At 47.5% G+C, this 21,503-nt stretch overlaps 1 protein-coding gene across 1 annotated transcript in view; it reads right to left on the reverse strand.

Moving 5' to 3' along the window:
- LOC129869117 (glutamate receptor 4-like) overlaps nt 1-21,503 on the reverse strand; it is a gene marked incomplete at its 5' end in the record, with an annotated part of 64,898 nt that overhangs the window by 29,309 nt on the left and 14,086 nt on the right. The window contains 2 exons of the mRNA XM_055943620.1: nt 2,491-2,864; nt 4,872-5,078. Of these exons, the coding sequence (XP_055799595.1) occupies nt 2,491-2,864; nt 4,872-5,078 (581 nt within the window). The remainder of the gene's footprint in view (nt 1-2,490; nt 2,865-4,871; nt 5,079-21,503) is intronic.

Below are 21,503 nucleotides of genomic sequence, written 5' to 3' on the forward strand. Positions count from 1 at the left end.
ACAACAGACAAACCCAGTCTGTTTAAACTAATAACACACAAATTAATGTATTTTTCTTGTGTATATTGAATACATAATTTAAACATTCACAGTGTAGGTTGGAAAAAGTATGTGAACCTCTAGGCTAATGACTTCTCCAAAAGCTAATTGGAGTCAGGAGTCAGCTAACCTAGAGTACAATCATTGAGACGAGATTAGAGATGTTGGTTAGAGCTGCCCTGCCCTATAAAAAATACTCACAAAATTTGAGTTTGCCATTCACAAGAAGCATTGCCTGATGTGAACCATGCCTCGAACAAAAGAGATCTCAGAAGACCCAAGATTAAGAATTGTTGACTTGCATTGTCACGACTCCTACCAAAGGTGGCTCCTCTTCCTGTTCGGGCGGCGCTCGGCGGTCGTCGTCACCGGTCTACTAGCTGCCACCGATCCCTTTTCCCTTTTCTGTTGGTTTTGTCTTATTAGTTACACCTGTTTTGTGTTTACGTTTAGTTGGGCTATTTAAGCTAGTCTGCCCGCCTGCTCTTTGTGCGGGCTTAATTTTTCCACTGTGTATGTGTGTGGTAGGTTATTGGTAGCGTGTTTTCGTTTTGGGATTTCCCTCTGGACTATTTAGGTCCTGGTTTTGGGTTTCGTGTTTGTTGCGCCTATGTGTGTTTGGCGCACACTATTTTTTCCCAGTGCCTTATTAAAACACTACTCAGTACTTTCTGCCTCCTGCGCCTAACTCCGCACCCACTACGCTTTTGTGCGTCACATGCATAAAGCTGGAAAGGGTTACAAAAGTATCTCTAAAAGCCTTGATATTCATTAGTCCACGGTAAGACAAATGATCTATAAATGGAGAAAGTTCAGCACTGTTGCTACTCTCCCTAGGAGTGGTAGGAGTGGCAGTCCTGCAAAGATAACTGGAAGAGCACAGCGCAGAATGCTCAATGAGGTTAAGAAGAGTGTCAGCTAAAGAGAAATCTCTGGAACATGCTAACATCTCTGTTGACGAGTCTACGATACGTAAAACACTAAACAAGAATGGTGTTTATGGGAGGACACCATGGAAGAAGCCACTGCTGCGCAAAAAAAACATTGCTGCACGAGTGAAGTTCGCAAAAGAGCACCTGGATGTTCCAAAATATTCTGTGGACAGATGAAACTAAAGTTGAGTTGTTTGGAAGGAAGGAACACACTATCTGTGGAGAAAAAAAGGCACAGCACACCAACATCAAAACCTCATCCCAAGTGTGAAGTATGTTGGAGGGAGCATCATGGTTTGAGGTTCCTTTGTTGCCTCAGGGCCTGGACAGCTTGCTATCACTGATGGTAAAATTAATTCCCAAGTTAAACAAGACATTTTGCAGGAGAATGTAAGGCTATCTGTCCGCCAATTGAAGCTCAAAATAAGTTGAGTGATGCAACAGGAAAACGACCCAAAACACAGAAGTAAATCAACAACAGAATGGCTTCAACAGAAGAAAACACGCCTTCTGGAGTGGATTAGTCAGATTCCTGACCTCAACCCGATTGAGATGCTGTGGCATGACCTCAAGAGAACGATTCACACCAGGCATCCCAAGAATATTGCTGAACTGAAACAGTTTTGTAAAGAGGAATGGTCCAAAATTCCTCCTGACCGTTGTGCAGGTCTGGTCCACAACTACAGAAAACGTTTGGTTGAGGTTATTGCTGCCAAAGTAGGGTCAACCAGTTATTAAAACCAAGGGTTCACATACTTTTCCCACCCTGCACTGTTAATGTATACACGGTGTGTTCAATTGTTTGTGTGTATAATTGTATGTGTGTTATTAGTTTAAGCAGACTGTGTTTGTCTATTGTTTTGACTTAGATGAAGATCAGATCAAATTGTATGACCAATGTATGTAGAAGTCCAGGTAATTCCAAACGGTTCACATACATTTTCTTGCCACTGTAGCTATTTTCACTTATGCGACATAAAGCGACAATTTTGGTGTGAATACTAAGGAGACAAAAAAACTATGGTGCAAATTTCAATTGTACAGAGTGGAGTAACTATGGTTGTTCTGCAACAGACAGTGAAGAGACTCATAGTTAGCCAGTGAATGAAACATGTATACTATATGAGCCATTGCATCCCAAGGCAGCTGTTATCAATGGCAACCAGCCTTTAACACTTAACACAATAAAGAAAGGGACATTGTGGGGACATTTGGATGTAATGTAGTACTATGTGTTTAATTTATGTGTATATATCTCTAACCTAAGAGATGTTTGGATATAGTCTAGTACTATGTGTGTAATGACGTACTGTGTGTGTAATGTAGTACTATGTGTGTAATGGAGTATTAGTAGTGACATATTTATCTCTCAGCTGGCCAAGGTATAATATTTCAGAATATATTGCTGTAGTAGTATGTGTGTACTCTAGTAGTATGTGTGTACTGTAGTAGAATGCATTTACTGTAGTATATCAGTAGTATATCATGCAGTCTTAGTAGTAATGCATCTATCTCTCACCTCGGGGAGATGTCACATCCCTGCTGCATGAAGGCACCTAGGGAGAACCAGAGGGAGTTGAAGATGCCAAACTCGTTGGGGGGCTGGTCGCTGGGCGGACCGTCGGTACCCTCTTCGGGCTCCTCGGTGTGCCACTCGTACGGGCTGAAACGGCTGACCAGGAAGAGCACCACGCTTACGCCGATGTAGGCGAACACAATGCACATCCAGATCTCGTAGGCCAGCGGGTCCAGGAAGGAGAAAACCCCAGGTTTGGACTTCTGGGGCTTCTTGATCATGATGGAGATGCCCAGCGACATGAAGGGCTTGGAGAAGTCGATCACCTCCTCACGGACCAGCGTGATTGTCAATGGGGCCACAGCGATTTCCGCTTTCTGCGTGTGGGCGTGGGGAGAGAAGGAAAGAAGGAAGGGAAATAGCGGAAGTGGTTAGCCTTTCGAATGGAGAGTCATCTAAGCTCCTAATAAAACTGTAGACAAACGGTAGACAACAGTGGACAAAACAGTGGACTAAAAGGTAGACTACAGTAGACAGCATCTGTTTTTTGTTCTCTTTCCACCTTATTCAGCACTGTCAACTTCACACACTACAGTAAGTGAGTGTGAGCCTGAGGCGAGCCCCTATCCAAATGTATTGTACTAAAGATGAATTGTTCCCAAAGGGACATACATGTACTGTACATACAAGATCAGCTACAGTATGTCAGAGCCAGAAAAGCCAGGGGCTGTATGTATCAAGTATCTCAGAGCAGGAGCACTGATCTAGGATCAGGTCCCTCCTGTCCATGTAATATCATCTAAAAGGCAAAACTGATTTAAAAAAAACTATACTGAGTCGCTTGATGGATACGGCCCGAGAACTCTCTTCTTAGTCGACCATGTCTATCATTCACACATCTGTCTATCCTCCTATCTGACACAATCACTAAGTATACAAATCACAAACAACAACAACCACCAGTATTTTCTCTCCATCCCGCCTTTTGTCATTTCATTTTGCCACCTTTTCTGATTGAACACGTCTTACAATGATACAGTTTCGAATAGAAAAAGACGGGCAGTAGCTCTAATCCTAGCGGCTTAATTGGAAAGGCCGCGGATCTGAAGGAGAAGGGAATCAAATAACGCCGTTGGAGAAATATACGTACAACACAAGACGGAAAAATTTGACACAGAATACACGTATTGCTTCTTTGCGGGCAAATCCACAAACCAGATTATTGTTAGTGATTTAGCAACACTTCCGACCTTTCCTGCCTGGACATCTGCAGTGGGGAATTTGGGATTTATCCGCAAAAAAAATAAATCAAAGTTTGATATATTAAAACAAGCCGACACGTTGCATGGAGGGAGGGAGAGAGAGAAAAAACAGAGATACAAATTCCCTCGTCGTCAGCATTAATTATTAAGATGACAGGTTGGCTTGCATTGAGGAACCATTAAAATACATGACAGGGCTGAAATGGGGGGAGACCTTTCACGGTGACACAGGCTTTGAAAAGGACTGTCAGAGGGTGAATGGTCACCAGGCAAGGTCTTAGAGACAGGAAAGTGCTGACGGGCTAAGCTCTGAGCTCACAGCTTCCCTCTGCACTGTAAGAGCCCTGCAATCTCTCTAAGCCTTCACACACACGTACACACACACACTTTTAAAGTACAGTACCTTCATTTTTCCCCCCTTGTACAAACACCCCCTACACCTGTACATGAATCCTGTTATCTCTTAGCAACAGACAGGAGGTAGCTAAGCACCAGCATCATTTAACCCTCTCACCTCTTAAACTTAACACATCACACACAAAGCACACTTTAACCCCTACACCTCTATCACACTTGACACACTACACTGGTCCCAGCTCTAGCCCCTAGCACTATCACCTTATAATAGCCTGTATCTCTTAGCTATAAGCACTAGGGTTGCACAATTCTAATAACTTTCCACAAAAATAATTTATAAATCCCGGTTGTGAGAATCCAGGAATCAGAGGGAATCCAACCACGATTTCTGGAATTTTCCCACCCTAATAAGCACCAAAAGATCCCTTATCCCAAGGTTTAGTTTGGTCAAGATCTAGCTATTTGAAGTAGTCCAGGTAACTGACTAACTGACAGGTATCAAGGCATCTGTGTTTTGTGTTTAAAACAACTGATTATTAGTCTTCAGTTCATTGGCTGCCTTTAACTAAACAGATTTGCCCGCACGGGCACACACCCACACACCCACACACCCCCACACCCCCACACACACACACACACACACACACACACACACACACCCCCCCACACACACACACACACACACACACACACACACACACACACACACACACACACACACACACACACACACACACACACACCTCAGTCCCCTGTCCCTCTTACCCCGTACACCAGCTCCCCAACCATGCCATTCCAAATCTTGGTCTCCGGGTCCCGGGCGCCGTACTTTCCGTCGGGCACGATAGCAATCTTGTACTTTATGCCAATGTGTTTGGCGATCTCCGAGGCCAGGTCCACGCAGTAGCCTTCATACTGGTCGTTGCCCTCGTACAACTCCGAGTTCTTCTTCAACATGACATAGGGACCCTCCTACAAAGTGACACACACACCACAGGGACCACAGGGTCAAACTGGCAAACATGTCCCCCGCTCACAGACAGTCACTTGCCCAGTGAGCATAACTGGTTGACACCAGGTCAGAATGAGTGACGTTGTAATTTCAAAATGTTGTTTAAGTGACGTCATAATGATATTATTTGAATACATGTTTTAAACTGGTTGAATTGACATCATTAGAACATAATGATTATGTCATTTCAACCAGTTTTGCCCGTTGGATTTTTCACTCAAAAATAGACAGCAGACAAGCGTGCACAAACACATACAGTATGTACAGTGGGGCAAAAAAGTATTTAGTCAGCCACCAATTGTGCAAGTTCTCCCACTTAAAAAGATGAGAGAGGCCTGTAATTTTCATCATAGGTACACTTCAACTATGACAGACAAAATGAGGAAAAGAAATCCAGAAAATCACATTTTTAATGAATTTATTTGCAAATTATGGTGGAAAATAAGTATTTGGTCACCTACAAACAAGCAAGATTTCTGGCTCTCACAGACCTGTAACTTCTTCTTTAAGAGGCTCCTCTGTCCTCCACTCGTTACCTGTATTAATGGCACCTGTTTGAACTTGTTATCAGTATAAAAGACACCTGTCCACAACCTCAAACAGTCACACTCCAAACTCCACTATGGCCAAGACCAAAGAGCTGTCAAAGGACACCAGAAACAAAATTGTAGACCTGCACCAGGCTGGGAAGACTGAATCTGCAATAGGTAAGCAGCTTGGTTTGAAGAAATCAACTGTGGGAGCAATTATTAGGAAATGGAAGACATACAAGACCACTGATAATCTCCCTCGATCTGGGGCTCCACGCAAGATCTCACCCCGTGGGGTCAAAATGATCACAAGAATGTTGAGCAAAAATCCTGCAGTGCCGGACGTGTCCCCCTGCTTAAGCCAGTACATGTCCAGGCCCGTCTGAAGTTTGCTAGAGAGCATTTGGATGATCCAGAAGAAGATTGGGAGAATGTCATATGGTCAGATGAAACCAAAATATAACTTTTTGGTAAAAACTCAACTCGTCGTGTTTGGAGTTGCATCCAAAGAACACCATACCTACTGTGAAGCATGGGGGTGGAAACATCATGCTTTGGGGCTGTTTTTCTGCAAAGGGACCAGGACGACTGATCCGTGTAAAGGAAAGAATGAATGGGGCCATGTATCGTGAGATTTTGAGTGAAAACCTCCTTCCATCAGCAAGGGCATTGAAGATGAAACGTGGCTGGGTCTTTCAGCATGACAATGATCCCTAACACACCGCCCGGGCAACGAAGGAGTGGCTTCGTAAGAAGCATTTCAAGGTCCTGGTGTAACAGTCCTGACCTGTTTTATGTTGTTTTTATGTGTTTATGGTCAGGGCATGTGTTTTGGGTGGGCAGTCTATGTTATCTGTTTCTATGTTGGTTTTGGTTTGCCTGGTATGGCTCTTGATTAGAGGCAGGTGGTTTGCGTTTGCCTCTAATTAAGAGTCATATTTAGGTAGGGCATTCTCACTGTTTGTTGGTGGGTGATTGTCTCCTGTGATGTCTTTCGTCGTTGTCGATGTGTTTTTCACTTACGGGACTGTTTGGCTGTTCGTGTGTTTCGATGTAACGTTCCTGTCCGTGAGTTTACGTTTGTGATGTGAGTTTATGTTCAGGTTCCGTTCTACGTCGTTTTGTTATTTTGTAGTTTTGAAAGTGTTTTGTTTTGTTTCGTGGCTGTCAAATATATAATAAAGATGGCATATTTCCCTGAACCCGCATTTTGGTCAGAAGATCCTTCTCTCCTCACCTCATCCGAGGATGAGGAAAGCGACAGTCTTAACAGAATCACCCACCAACAAACAGAGACCAAGCGGTATGGGAATGCTCGACGGAGCAACAAGAACTTCTGGACTTGGGAGGAGATCTTGGACGGTAGAGGACCTTGGGCTCAACCAGGGGAATATCGCCGTCCTAAGGAGGAGTTGGAAGCAGCGAAGGCTGAGAGGCGCTGGTATGAGGAGGCAGCGCGACGACGCGGTTGGGAGCCCGTGAGTAAGACCAAAAAATTTCTTGGGGGGGGCACACGAGGAGTGTGGCAAAGCCGGGTAGGATACCCGAGCAAACTCCCCGTGCTTACCGTGGAGGTAGAAGGCGTCGTACTGGTAAGAGACCGTGTTATGCGGTAGAGCGCACGGTGTCCCCAGTACGCGTGCTTAGCCCAGTGCGGGCTATTCCACCTTGCCGCACTGGGAGGGCTAGGTTGGGCATCGAGCCGAGTGCCATGAAGCCGGCCCAACGTATCTGGTCTCCAGTACGTCTCCTCGGGCCGGTGTACATGGCACCAGCCTTACAGGTGGTGTCCCCGGTTCGCCTGCATGGCCCAGTGCGGGCTATTCCACCTCGCCGCACTGGCAGGGCTACGGGGTCCATTCAACCTGGTGGGGTTGGGGAGGCTCGGTGCTCAAGAGCACGTGTCCTCCTTCACGGTCCGGTAGACCCGGTGCCACCTCCATGTACCAGTCCTCCGGTGGCAGCCCCCCGTACCAGGCTGTCTCTCCGGGTTCTCTCTCCTGCTGTTTCCTCCTCTCCAGCGCAGCCGGTGCCTAGACCACGCACCAGGCTGTCTCTCCTTCTCCTCCCTACAGAGCTATCCGTCTCCCCAGCGCCATCTGAGCCATCCGTCTTCCCAGCGCCATCTGAGCCATCCGTCTTCCCAGCGCCATCTGAGCCATCCGTCTCCCCAGCGTCATCTGAGCCATCCGTCTCCCCAGCGCCATCTGAGCCATCCGTCTCCCCAGCGCCATCTGAGTCATCCGTCTGTCAGGAGCCTGCAAAGCCGCCCGTCTGCCATGAGCCTGCAAAGCCGCCCGTCTGCCATGAGCCTACAGAGCCATCCGCCAGACAGGAGCCGCTAGAGCCGTCAGCCAGACAGGAGCCGCTAGAGCCGCCCGCCAGACAGGATCTGCCAGAGCCGCCAACCAGACAGGATCTGCCAGAGCCGCCAACCAGACAGGATCTGCCAGAGCCGCCAACCAGACAGGATCTGCCAGAGCCGCCAACCAGACAGGATCTGCCAGAGCCGCCAGCGAGCCATGAGCAGCCAGAGCCGTCAGAGAGCCATGAGCAGCCAGAGCCGTCAGAGAGCCATGAGCAGCCAGAGCCGTCAGAGAGCCATGAGCAGCCAGAGCCGTCAGAGAGCCATGAGCGTCGAGAGCCGTCAGCCTGCCATGAGCGTCGAGAGCCGTCAGTCTGCCATGAGCGTCGAGAGCCGTCAGCCTGCCATGAGCGTAGAGAGCCGTCAGCCTGTCATGAGCGTAGAGAGCCGTCAGTCTGCCATGAGCGTCGAGAGCCGTCAGCCTGCATGGACCTGCCAGAGCCGTCCAGTCAGGACCTGCCAGAGCCGTCTAAACAGGACCTGCCAGAGTCCTTCAGCCGGGATCTGCCCCTTGTCCCGGTGCTGCCCCTTGTCCCGGTGCTGCCCCTTGTCCCGGTGCTGCCCCTTGTCCCGGTGCTGCCCCTTGTCCCGGTGCTGCCCCTTGTCCCGGTGCTGCCCCTTGTCCCGGTGCTGCCCCTTGTCCCGGTGCTGCCCCTTGTCCCGGTGCTGCCCCTTATTCCGGTGCTGGTCCTTATCCTGGTGCTGCCCCTTGTTCCGGTGCTGCCCCTTGTCCCGGTGCTACCCCTTGTCCCGGTGCTGCCCCTTGTCCCGGTGCTGCCCCTTGTTCCGGTGCTGGCCGTTTATTTAGGGGAGGGTAGTGTTAGGGTGGTCATTAGTAGGGGTAGACAGAAGAGGGGAGTGACTATGGTGGTGTGGGGAGAGCGTCCTGAGCCGGAGCCACCACCGTGGTCAACTGCCCACCCAGACCCTCCCCTGGACTTTGTGCTGGTGCGCCCGGCGTGCGCACCTTGAGGGGGGGGGTACTGTAACAGTCCTGACCTGTTTTATGTTGTTTTTATGTGTTTATGGTCAGGGCATATGTTTTGGGTGGGCAGTCTATGTTATCTGTTTCTATGTTGGTTTTGGTTTGCCTGGTATGGCTCTTGATTAGAGGCAGGTGGTTTGCGTTTGCCTCTAATTAAGAGTCATATTTAGGTAGGGCATTCTCACTGTTTGTTGGTGGGTGATTGTCTCCTGTGATGTCTTTCGTCGTTGTCGATGTGTTTTTCACTTACGGGACTGTTTGGCTGTTCGTGTGTTTCGATGTAACGTTCCTGTCCGTGAGTTTACGTTTGTGATGTGAGTTTATGTTCAGGTTCCGTTCTACGTCGTTTTGTTATTTTGTAGTTTTGAAAGTGTTTTGTTTTGTTTCGTGGCTGTCAAATATATAATAAAGATGGCATATTTCCCTGAACCCGCATTTTGGTCAGAAGATCCTTCTCTCCTCACCTCATCCGAGGATGAGGAAAGCGACAGTCGTAACACCTGGAGTGGCCTAGCCAGTCTCCAGATCTCAACCCCATAGAAAATCTTTGGAGGGAGTTGAAAGTCTGTGTTGCCCAGCAACAGCCCCAAAACATCACTGCTCTAGAGGAGATCTGCATGGAGGAATGGGCCAAAATACCAGCAACAGTGTGTGAAAACCTTGTGAAGACTTACAGAAAACGTTTGACCTCTGTCATTGCCAACAAAGGGTATATAACAAAATATTGAGATAAACTTTTGTTATTGACCAAATACTTATTTTCCACCATAATTTGCAAATAAATTCATTAAAAATCCTACAATGTGATTTTCTGGATTGTTTTTTTCTCATTTTGTCCGTCATAGTTGAAGTGTACCTATGATGAAAATTATAGGCCTCTCTCATCTTTTTAAGTGGGAGAACTTGCACAATTGGTGGCTGACTAAATACTTTTTTGCCCCACTGTATGTTGTAGACATGACCAAGAAATGGGCCTACACAATTTAGCAACAAATAGTGCTGACAGTATGATATTGTGTGGATCTTCCAAAATGGACAAACAAGATTGCTTTTCTATGAATATGGAGTTCCTGTTCAAAGATTATGTACCAATGTTTCAACTTCTTGATCACAGATGTGGACGATAAAACAGCCATTGAATGTTACACTGGCTATTATTTAAAATGGTACTGTGATACAGTATAAAAGAGAGAGAGAGAGAGAGAGAGAGAGAGAGAGAGAGAGAGAGAGAGAGAGAGAGAGAGATATAGAGGGAGAGAGAGATACAGAGACAGAGAGAGAGAGCGCAAGACAGAGACAGAAGGGGAGAGAAAGACAGAGAGGGGGAGAAAGTGAGACAGAGAAAGAGAGAAAGTGAGACAGAGAAAGGGAGAAATTGAGACAGAAAGAGAGAGAGCAAAATAGAAAGACAGAAAGAGAGGGGGAGAGAAATACAGAGATAAAGACAGTCAGAAAGACAGACAGACAGACAGACAGACAGACAGACCGAGACAGATCGAGACAGACAGAAAGACAGAGAGAGACAAACCAATAGACAGAGAAAGCGAGACAGACAGAGAAAGACAGAGAGACAGAGAGACAGACAGACAGTAGACAGAGAGACAGATCGAGACAGACAGAAAGACAGATCGAGACAGACAGAAAGACATAGAGAGACAGACAGAGATAGAGACAGACAGAAAGACAGATCGAGACAGACAGAAAGACAGAGAGAGACAGACAGAGATAGAGAGACAGAAAGGACATTGAAAAAACGTTGATAATGCTTAAAGAACTCTTAAAGAATGCTGAAAGTCAGCAGCAGATTTGAAATGTTTCCAGACTCTCCACGTCCAAGTTGATCATGGCTGACAGGCTGGTCAATAATCTCCCACACCCCTTGTCTCAGTGGGTAATGAACCCTATTAGACATAGCGTTACACACACACAGACACACACACACACACACGTACACACACATAAGTAGAAGGAAGAGAGTCCAGTAAGTGTATGTGTGTGAGTTGGAGTTGACAATCGAATTGACAGATACACAGTCTGTCTGATAGGTGAGGAGTATGTACAATAATAAACTTCAAAATAATGGGTCTTGACTATAACCTACATATCTCTCTCTCCCTGTCTCTCTCAAAACATCTCTGTGTCGCATCTCTGTGTCATCACCAACCACTTACGGCACAAATCAAAACTTTATTTTTCACTTGGCTGCATGACATTCAGTAAATTGAGCACATTTCAAGCATGAGTGGAAAAATATATATGAAAACGTTAAGGTGCTCTCAGTAAGTCCCCCAGCTGCTGCTGTTGGGGTAAAACACCATTCAGTTGCCTTGTCCTTGATATGAGGTGGAAATGGGTATTTGATGAATGAGAACAATCTTAAAGCCATCTCTCATTCCTCATGGTGAAACAGGAGACGTATGCTAGCTGTAGTAGTGGGTATTGATTGGATATGTACTGGAGGCGACCCCCCTTTCTTATTCTGACATACCCCTAGCAAACAGGAGCAGTTCTAAAGACATTAGGCAATGTTCCCCTTAGGTCCCTTGTAGGGTTTTTGTGCAACGTTATCCCACATACACTCTGAGAAGGTTAAAACATGACCCTCGGGACCATAATGGTACATTCAGTACTGTAGGGTTAGAAAGGTGTGCGGTTCCAAGCTCTGCCGAAATATATTCAGTCAGTGCCATTGTTATGAAGTATATTCATTATCTGACTAACACCAATAAAAAATAGCTTTTTGTCTGAAACCCTTTGAATAATATAGCCATTGAATCAGGTGAGCGACAGACAAAGGCGTTTGCTATCAGTCTAGAGATTAGCCATATTCAGAGCTACCACTGTGGATTAATGATTGCTATACCAGTCCAATTATTATTATTTTATTTAACTAGGCTTCTTCTTAATAGGGGGCTCTGTTTTCACTTTGGGAAAAAAATCGTGCCCAAATTAAACGGCCTCGTTGTCACGACTTCCGCCGAAGTTGGCTCCCCTGCCTGTTCGGGCGGTGCTCGGCGGTCGTCGTCACCATCCTACTAGCTGCCACTGATCCCTTTTTCGTTTGTCTGTTTGTTTTGTCTTATTAGTTTCACCTGTGTTTCTGTTTTCGGGTTAATGAGCTTCCCTATATTTAGTAGGTAGACCCGTCCTTGTTTTGTGCGGGATTGTCTTTATGTTATGTGTGTGTGTTTAAGGTAGAGGTGTATTTATTTTTCTAATTACTTGGCACCCTGTGTTTTGGGTTATTCAAGTTGTTCGCTGCGCCCTGTATGTTTGGGCTTATTCATTTTTTGTGTGCTATAGTAAAGGAGCACTTTTCGCAATTGGAACTCTCTGCGTCTGATTCCTTCACCCACCTAGTCCCGCGTGACAGAATCCCGCACCACTTATGGAATCAGCAGGAGCAGCCGCATCTCCTCTCCCATCGATGGAGGAAAGGGTCCTCCATCATACCAGTGTTCTCCACAGGATTGGTTCAGCTATGGACCAAATGATGGATAGGATGGATCGATGGGAGAGGAGTGGCCTTCCCACCTCATCTCCAGCACCCCCTACTCCAGCACCTCCTGTTCCTGCTACCGCATCCAGCTCCGGGGCTCTTCGGCTGACGCTCCCACAGGAGTATGATGGAACGGCGGCTGGGTGTCAAGGTTTCCTTCTCCAACTGGAACTTTACCTGGCAACCGTTCGTCCTACTCCCTCCGAAGAGGAGAGTGTGAGCGCCCTCGTCTCCTGTTTGACTGGACGAGCTCTCGAGTGGGCCAACGCAGTGTGGAATGGCCCAGACTCGGCGAGGGATCATTACCATGAGTTCACCCGCAGATTCCGAGCTGTGTTTGACCACCCACCAGAGGGTCGTGCGGCGGGTGGACGGCTGTTCCACCTGCGTCAGGAGACGAGGAGCGCACAGGACTTTGCCCTGGAGTTCAGGACCTTGGCCGCAGGAGCAGGGTGGAACAACAGGGTCTTAATAGACCAATCAATCAATCAAGTTTATTTTATATAGCCCTTCGTACATCAGCTAATATCTCGAAGTGCTGTACAGAAACCCAGCCTAAAACCCCAAACAGCAAGCAATGCAGGTGTAGAAGCACGGTGGCTAGGAAAAACTCCCTAGAAAGGCCAAAACCTAGGAAGAAACCTAGAGAGGAACCAGGCTATGAGGGGTGGCCAGTCCTCTTCTGGCTGTGCCGGGTGGAGATTATAACAGAACATGGCCAAGATGTTCAAAATGTTCATAAATGACAAGCATGGTCAAATAATAATCAGGAATAAATGTCAGTTGGCTTTTCATAGCCGATAATTAAGAGTTGAAAACAGCAGGTCTGGGACAGGTAGGGGTTCCATAACCGCGGGCAGAACAGTTGAAATTGGGACAGCAGCAAGGCCAGGTGGACTGGGGACAGCAAGGAGTCATCATGCCTGGTAGTCCTGACATATGGTCCTAGGGCTCAGTTCCTCCGAGAGAGAGAAAGAAAGAGAGAAGGAGAGAATTAGAGAGAGCCAAGATGTCCAAAATGTTCATAAACCATTTCCGATGTAGACTTAGGGAGGACGTCCGCAGGGAGCTACCGTGTCGGGACACCACCCTTACGCTGGATGAATTTATTGACATGGCCATCTGTCTCGACAACCTGCTGGCTGCAAGCGGACGTTCGGAACAGGTCCTGTCGTTTCCACCTCCCAGCCCTCCTGCTCCTATCCCTATGGAGTTAGGGGGGGCAGCGTCGAGGGGGACCGGAGGAGGAGTATCCTCCTGCACCAGTTGTGGTCGGCGAGGGCACACGGCCGACCGGTGCTGGAGGAACTCATCTGGGAGTCGGGAGGGCAGGCGGAGCACTACTCGATCACCCCAGGTGAGTCAGCACCAGACTTACCCAGAGCTTCCTGTCGGTCATATGTATGTGTTAACCTCTTTCCCCAGGTTTTCTCCCTCTCTACAGCATAAGGCGCTAGTCGATTCAGGCGCAGCTGGGAATTTCATAGATCGGGGGCTCGCGTTAAAGCTAGGGATTCCCCTTGTGTCGTTAGACCTACCTTTCCCCGTGCACTCCTTAGATAGCCGACCATTAGGGTCAGGAATGGTCAGGGAGGCTACGGTACCACTGGACATGGTAATGTAGGGTAGTCATAAGGAGCAGATTAGTCTGTTCCTTATCGACTCACCTGCGTTTCCAGTGGTGTTGGGAATTCCCTGGCTAGCTCAGCACAACCCGGTGATTTCCTGGCGACAGGGGGCTCTTAAGGGGTGGTCAGAGGAGTGTTCAGGCAGGTGTATAGGAGTTGCCGTTGGTGCAACTACGGTGGAGAGTCCAGACCAGGTTTCCACCGTGCGCATTCCCTCTGAATATGCCGATTTGGCTATCGCCTTCAGTAAAAAGAAGGCGACCCAATTACCACCCCATCGTCGAGGGGACTGCGCGATAAACCTCCTGGAGAACGCTGCACTTCCTAGGAGTCACGTGTATCCTTTGTCCCAGGAGGAGACAGTGGCTATGGAGACATATATTACTGAATCACTGGGACAGGGATACATTCGGCCCTCTGCATCACCTGTCTCCTCGAGCTTCTTTTTTTTTGAAGAAGGAAGATGGTGGTTTACGCCCGTGCATTGATGCTCGAGGTCTAAATTCCATCACAGTGGGGTTTAGTTACCCACTACCTCTCATCGCTACGGTGGTGGAATCATTTCACGGGGCACGCTTCTTCACAAAACTGGACCTGAGGAGTGCGTATAATCTGGTGCGTATCCGGGGAGGAGATGAGTGGAAAACCGCATTTAGTACTCCATCTGGCCATTATGAGTACTGCGTCATGCCATATGGGTTGAAAGATGCTCCAGCTGTCTTTCAATCCTTCGTAGATGAGATTCTCCGAGACCTGCTTGGGCAGGGAGTGGTAATGTACATCGATGACATCTTGATCTACTCTGCCACACGCGCAGCGCATGTGTCTCTGGTGCGTAAGGTACTTGGGCGACTGCTGGAGCAAGACCTGTATTGCAAGGCGGAGAAATGTGAGTTCTTCAAACAGGCCGTTTCCTTCCTGGGTTATCGTATTTCCACCTCCGGGGTGGTAATGGAGGATGACCGCGTTACAGCCGTGCATAATTGGCCGACTCCGACCACGGTGAAAGAGGTGCAGCGGTTTTTAGGGTTTGCCAATTACTACCGGAGGTTTATCCGGGGTTTTGGTGAGGTGGCTGCTCCCATTACCTCACTGCTGAAGGGAGGACCGGTGCTCTTGCGTTGGTCAGCAGAGGCGGACAGAGCTTTCAGTCGTCTGAAGGAGCTGTTCACCAATGCGCCCGTGTTGGCGCATCCGGACCCCTCTTTAGCGTTCATAGTGGAGGTGGACGCGTCCGAGGCGGGGGTCGGGGCCGTTCTGTCCCAGCGCTCGGGCGTACCACCCAAGCGAAACTATGACGTGGGGGACCGGGAGTTGTTAGCTGTTGTCAAGGCTCTGAAGGTGTGGAGACATTGGCTTGAGGGGGCGAAACACCCTTTTCTCATCTGGGCTGACCATCGTAATCTCGAGTACATCCGGGCAACGAGGAGACTAAATCCGCGTCAGGCTAGATGGGCCATGTTTTTCACCCGGTTTCAGTTCACCATCTCATACCGACCAGGCTCCCAAAACACCAAAGCCGACGCGCTGTCCCTACTCTATGATACCGAGGAGCGGTCCGTTGAGCCAACTCCCATCATTCCACCTTCATGTCTCGTGGCACCGGTGTTATGGGAGGTGGACGCAGAGATAGAGAGAGCCTCACGGTTAGAGCCCCCCCCCTAACTGTCCAGCGGGGGCTCAGTACGTGCCGGGGGGGGGGGGGGGGGGGGGTCGGGGGGGGGGGGGGGTCCGGGTACTCTCCCCTCCTCGGGTCATCCTGGCATCGAGAGGACAGTGCAGAGTCTTAGAGGGAGATACTGGTGGCCCACGTTGGCTAAGGACGTGAGATTTTATGTCTCCTGCTGCTCGGTGTGCGCTCAGAACAAGGCTCCTCGGCACTTGCCTAGAGGGAAGTTACAGCCCCTCCCCGTTCCACAACGGCCGTGGACACACTTATCGGTGGATTTTCTTACCGATCTTTCCCCGTCCCAGGGAAGTACTACGATCCTGGTCATTGTGGATCGGTTTTCTAAGTCCTGCCGTCTCATCCCGTTGCCCGGTCTCCCTAAGGCCCTGCAGACTGCGGAGGCCTTGTTTACCCATCTCTTCCGGCATTATGGGGTGCCTGAGGACATCGTTTCTGATCGGGGCCCCCAATTCACATCCAGAGTTTGGAGGGCGTTTATGGAGAGACTGGGGGTCTCGGTCAGCTTGACCTCGGGTTTTCACCCCGAGAGTAATGGGCAGGTGCAGCGCGTAAACCAGGATGTGGGCAGGTTTCTGGTGTCATATTGCCGGGATCGGTCTGGTGAGCGGGCGAGGTATGTTCCTTGGGCTGAGCTCGCTCAGAACTCCCTCCGCCACTCCTCAACGAACATGTTCCCTTTTGAGTGTGTGTTAGGTTACCAGCCGGTCCTGGCCCCATGGCATCAGAGCCAGACCGAGGCTCCTGCGGTAGAGGAATGGGTACAGCGCTCCAAGGACACCTGGAAAGCCGTCCCAGAATCGCTAAGGTTAGCGGGACAACGGCAGAAGAGGAGCGCTGACCAGCACCGCAGTGAGGCCCCCGTGTTCACACCGGGGGACAGGGTCTGGCTCTCGACCCGAAACCTGCCCCTCCGCCTGCTCTGTCGGAAGCTGGGGCCGCAGTGTGTGGGGCCGTTTAAAGTCCTGACGAGAATAAACGAGGTGTGTTATATGTTACAACTTCCTAGGTATTACCGTATTAACCCCTCATTTCATGTGTCTCTCCTCAGGCCGGTGGTGGCTGGTCCCCTGCAAGAAAGTGAGGTGCCTGAGGTCCCTCCGCCCCCTCTGGACATTGAGGGGTCCCCGGCGTACACTGTACGTGGCATTCTGGACTCGAGACGGCGGGGTAGGGGCCTACAGTACCTCGTGGACTGGGAGGGGTACGGTCCGGAGGAGAGATGCTGGGTTCCGGTGGGGGACATTTTGGATCCTTCTCTACTGAGGGACTTCCACCACCTCCAGCCGGAGCGCCCGGCGCCTCGCCCTCCAGGTCGTCCTCGAGGCTGATGGCGGCGCGCTGCGGGAGCCGCGCGTCAGGAGGGGGGTACTGTCACGACTTCCGCCGAAGTTGGCTCGCCTGCCTGTTCGGGCGGTGCTCGGCGGTCGTCGTCACCATCCTACTAGTCGCCACTGATCCCTTTTTCGTTTGTCTGTTTGTTTTGTCTTATTAGTTTCACGTGTGTTTCTGTTTTCGGGTTAATGAGCTTCCCTATATGTAGTAGGTAGACCCGCCCTTGTTTTGTGCGGGATTGTCTTTATGTTACGTGTGTGTGTTTTAGGTAGAGGTGTATTTATTTTTCGAATTACTTGGCACCCTGTGTTTTGGGTTATTCAAGTTGTTCGCTGCGCCCTGTATGTTTGGGGTTATTCATTTTTTGTGTGCTATAGTAAAGGAGCACTTTTCGCAACTGTAACTCTCTGCGTCTGATTCCTTCACCAACCTAGTCCTGTGTGACACTCGTACTCTATTCTAGATCATACAATATGCATATTATTATTACTATTGGATAGAAAACACTCTGAAGTTTCTAAAACTGTTTGAATTATATCTGTGAGTAAAACAGAACTCATTTGGCAGCAAACTTCCAAACAGGAAGTGAAAATTCTGAAAATGGGTCTCTGTGTAAGGCCTTGCCTATTCAATTGCCTTTAAATTATGGATCTGTATGCACTTCATACGCCTTCCACTAGATGTCAACAGGCAGTAGAATGATGAATGGGGTGTCTAGCTTGATGTGAGACCGAATGAGAGCTTTTGGAGTGACAGGTCCGCCATATTGGCAGTATTTTGCTGCGCACCAGAGAGCACCATAATCTTTTCTGCAATGCGTTAGGTAGACACGACGAAATGCTCCGTCTTGGACGTTATTGGATACATACGAGAAAAACATACTAAAGATGGATTCTCAACTGAGTTTGACCAGTTTATTCGACTTTTATTATCAGTTTTTGAATTTTTCATTCCATGCGCCAAACATTGATGGACACTTGAGCGCCACCATGCTAGCCAAAGTTGCTAATTCGACAGAAGAAATGGAAATTCTAAAACAAAACAACGATTTATTGTGGAACTAGGACTCCTCGCACTGCATTCTGATGGAAGATCATCAAAGGTAAGAGAATATTTATGTTGTTATTTCGTATTTTTGTGGAATATGCTGGCTCCAACATGGCGGAGAATGGCTGGGCGCTGTCTCAGATTATTGCATGCTGTACTTTGTACTAAAGTTATTTTTTTAAAATCTAACACAGCGGTTGCATTAAGAACCAGTGTATCTTTCATTTGCTGTACAACATGTATTTTTTAGCAAAGTTTATGATGAGTTTTTTGGTTAGATTACGTGACTGTCAAAAATTTCTCCGGACAATTTGGTGCATTTTGGCGCCATATTCACAATGTAAAACCAGGATTTGTAGCTATAAATATGCACATTTTCGAACAAAACATGAATGTATTGTATAACATGATGTTATAAGACTGTCATCTGATGTTCAAAGGTTAGTGATTAGTTTTATCTCTATTTGTGGGTTTTGTGAAAGCTACCTTTGCGGTGGAAAAATGGCGGTGTGTTTTTGGATATTGTGGTGAGCTAACATAAATATATGTTGTGTTTTCACTGTGAAACACTTTAAAAATCGGAAATATTGTCTGGATTCACAAGATGTTTATCTTTCATTTGCTGTACAACATGTATTTTTCATAAATGTCTTATGATGAGTATTTATGTATTTCACGCTCTCTGTAATTATTCTGGCTGTTTTGGTGCTATTTATGATCATGGCACCAATGTAAAACCAGGATTTATAGCTATAAATATGCACATTTTCGAACAAAACATAAATGTATTGTATAACATGATGTTATAAGACTGTCATCTGATGAAGTTATTCAAAGGTTAGTGATTAATTTTATCTCTATTTGTGGGTTTTGTGAAAGCTATCTTTGCGGTGAAAAAATGGTGTTGTGTGTTTGGCTATTGTGGTGAGCTAACATAAATATATATTGTGTTTTCGCTGTAAAACATTTTAAAAATCGGAAATGTTGGCTGGATTCACAAGATTTATGTTTATCTTTCATTTGCTGTATTGGACTTGTGATTTCATGAAATTATATTATATGATATCCCTGTGGCGCTAGGCTAGGCTATGCTAGTCAGCTTTTTTGATGAGGATGATCCCGGATCCTGGAGGGGGGTTGGTAGAGGTTATTAAGAACAAATTCTTATTTACAATGACGGCCTATAACGGCCAAACCCGGGCGGCGCTGGGCCAATCCTGCGCCGCCTTTTTAGACTCCCAATCACGGCCAGTTGTGATACAGCCTGGATTCAAACCAGGGTGTCTGTAGTGACGCCTTTAGCACTAAGATGCAGTGCCTTAGACCACTGCGCCACTCAGGAGCCCAAATGAAGTCTTGTCATCAGAAAGAATAGCATATTTACATGAGAAACAGCTGAACAGACACTACCTGCCTGGCTCTTTTCATTGGAGCTTCCTTTGGCCATATGGTAGCTGATGAAAGCCAGAAAAACCACAAACAAAAGCATTGCATGGACAACAAACAAAACTCCCCCTCCGCCGTGTGAATGCCAACTCCCGAGTTTATCGTCCCTTCTGGTTTGATGTACACAAAACATGCCAGCTTTCTCTCTCTCTCTCCAATGCATTGCCAAAACAGTTTGTGTTACTGTTTGTCTTATTGTAGTCACCACAGAATGTAATACTGAAGTAAAAGCTTAATTAGTGTATATTACAGTAAACAAACATTATCGAGTACATTATCAAGCGCAAACACACATTAGAGACTCTATCCGACACAGTCGGCATGGTTAAACACTGATATTATCATGCTCTATAAAATGATTTCTTAGGCAGTGCTTTTGAAGGTGTATTATAAAGCAGTTATATACAAACAATGAATGGAAACTGACAGATTCAGAGCAGTCTTTTTTAAGTTATTTCGTTAAAATCTCAACATCTATTCCTACATTTTGCATTTCAATTTCAAATACTGTATTACCCATAATCACCTGCAATATGCCAGGCATGGACATTGCTGTAATAAGAACATTTATATCCTACAGTTGGTTGAGACCAATTGCACGCAAACACACACATGTGCAGACATACACATACTAACACACACGCACGGGCATGCACGTACACGCAAGCACACGCACACACACGCAGACATCCACACACACACACACACACACACACACACACACACACACACACACACACACACACACACACACACACACACACACACACACACACACACACACACACACACACACACACACACACACACACACACACACACACACACACACACACACACACACACACACACAGTTAAGCGCAACCATGTTAATGTGATGTTTGATTAGAAGAACAAACATTTTTGTGTCTTTAGGCAGGAAGAAGGGTCCATTGTGGCTCCTATCCCGCCACATTCTTGTTCATTTACTTAAACATTTGGTCAGATTGTGTCCATTTTGGGTCTTCTTGAAGGGGTTCATTTTGGCTCTGGATAGATCCTTCCCTTGGGTCAGTTTCCTAATAAGGTGTGCATTAGAATTCACAACGCATCTCTCCGTTGCATCAGTCTGTGTCTTTAGGGGGTTCATTTTGGCTCTGGCTGTGTCCAACACTGTCCGTCTGTCTCCCAATAAGGGATGTGTCATTTGGGCTCAGCTTGTGTCCATTTTCTCAGTTTCTTAAAATGGGGTTCCTCACCAGGGGCTGAAAAGAGGAGGATTCTGCTGAGGTATGACTCTCCAATCCCATTTCCATCCCTCTTCTACTCACTCTGCTTTCCTTACCGTGTTCTCTCCAACTAACTAACCACCTTTACTTTCAGAAACACAGTAAATCTTCACCCTTTTCACACTATCATGCCGACCCGAACGAACTGTGCTGGCCCCAGATATTTCCTTTTCACATTGTCAGCCCGGTTCCAGCAACTAGGATGAATGCATTACCAGGCCAGCTCAGCACAGCTTGGTTTGGCTCGGCTCGGTTCAGCTCAGTAGTGTGAAAATCCTGATTTAGTACCCATAGTTACATGCAACCAAATGTTACAGTATCAGTGCAAAAAGAAGGAGAAACCGAATGTAACAAACAACTATCAAGCAAACAGGAAGGTATCATTTGGGTCCTGAGCCCTAGTAAGTAGCCCACTAAGTAAACAACGAGTGTTACGTAGGAGGACACAACCTTCTGACATCAGCCCAGAGAGTTTCTGTCTGTGTGTGTGTGTGTGTGTGTGTGTGTGTGTGTGTGTGTGTGTGTGTGTGTGTGTGTGTGTGTGTGTGTGTGTGTGTGTGTGTGTGTGTGTGTGTGTGTGTGTGTGTGTGAGTGT

This window comes from Salvelinus fontinalis, chromosome 13 (genome assembly GCF_029448725.1).
Source record: "Salvelinus fontinalis isolate EN_2023a chromosome 13, ASM2944872v1, whole genome shotgun sequence".
Lineage (NCBI taxonomy): Eukaryota > Metazoa > Chordata > Actinopteri > Salmoniformes > Salmonidae > Salvelinus > Salvelinus fontinalis.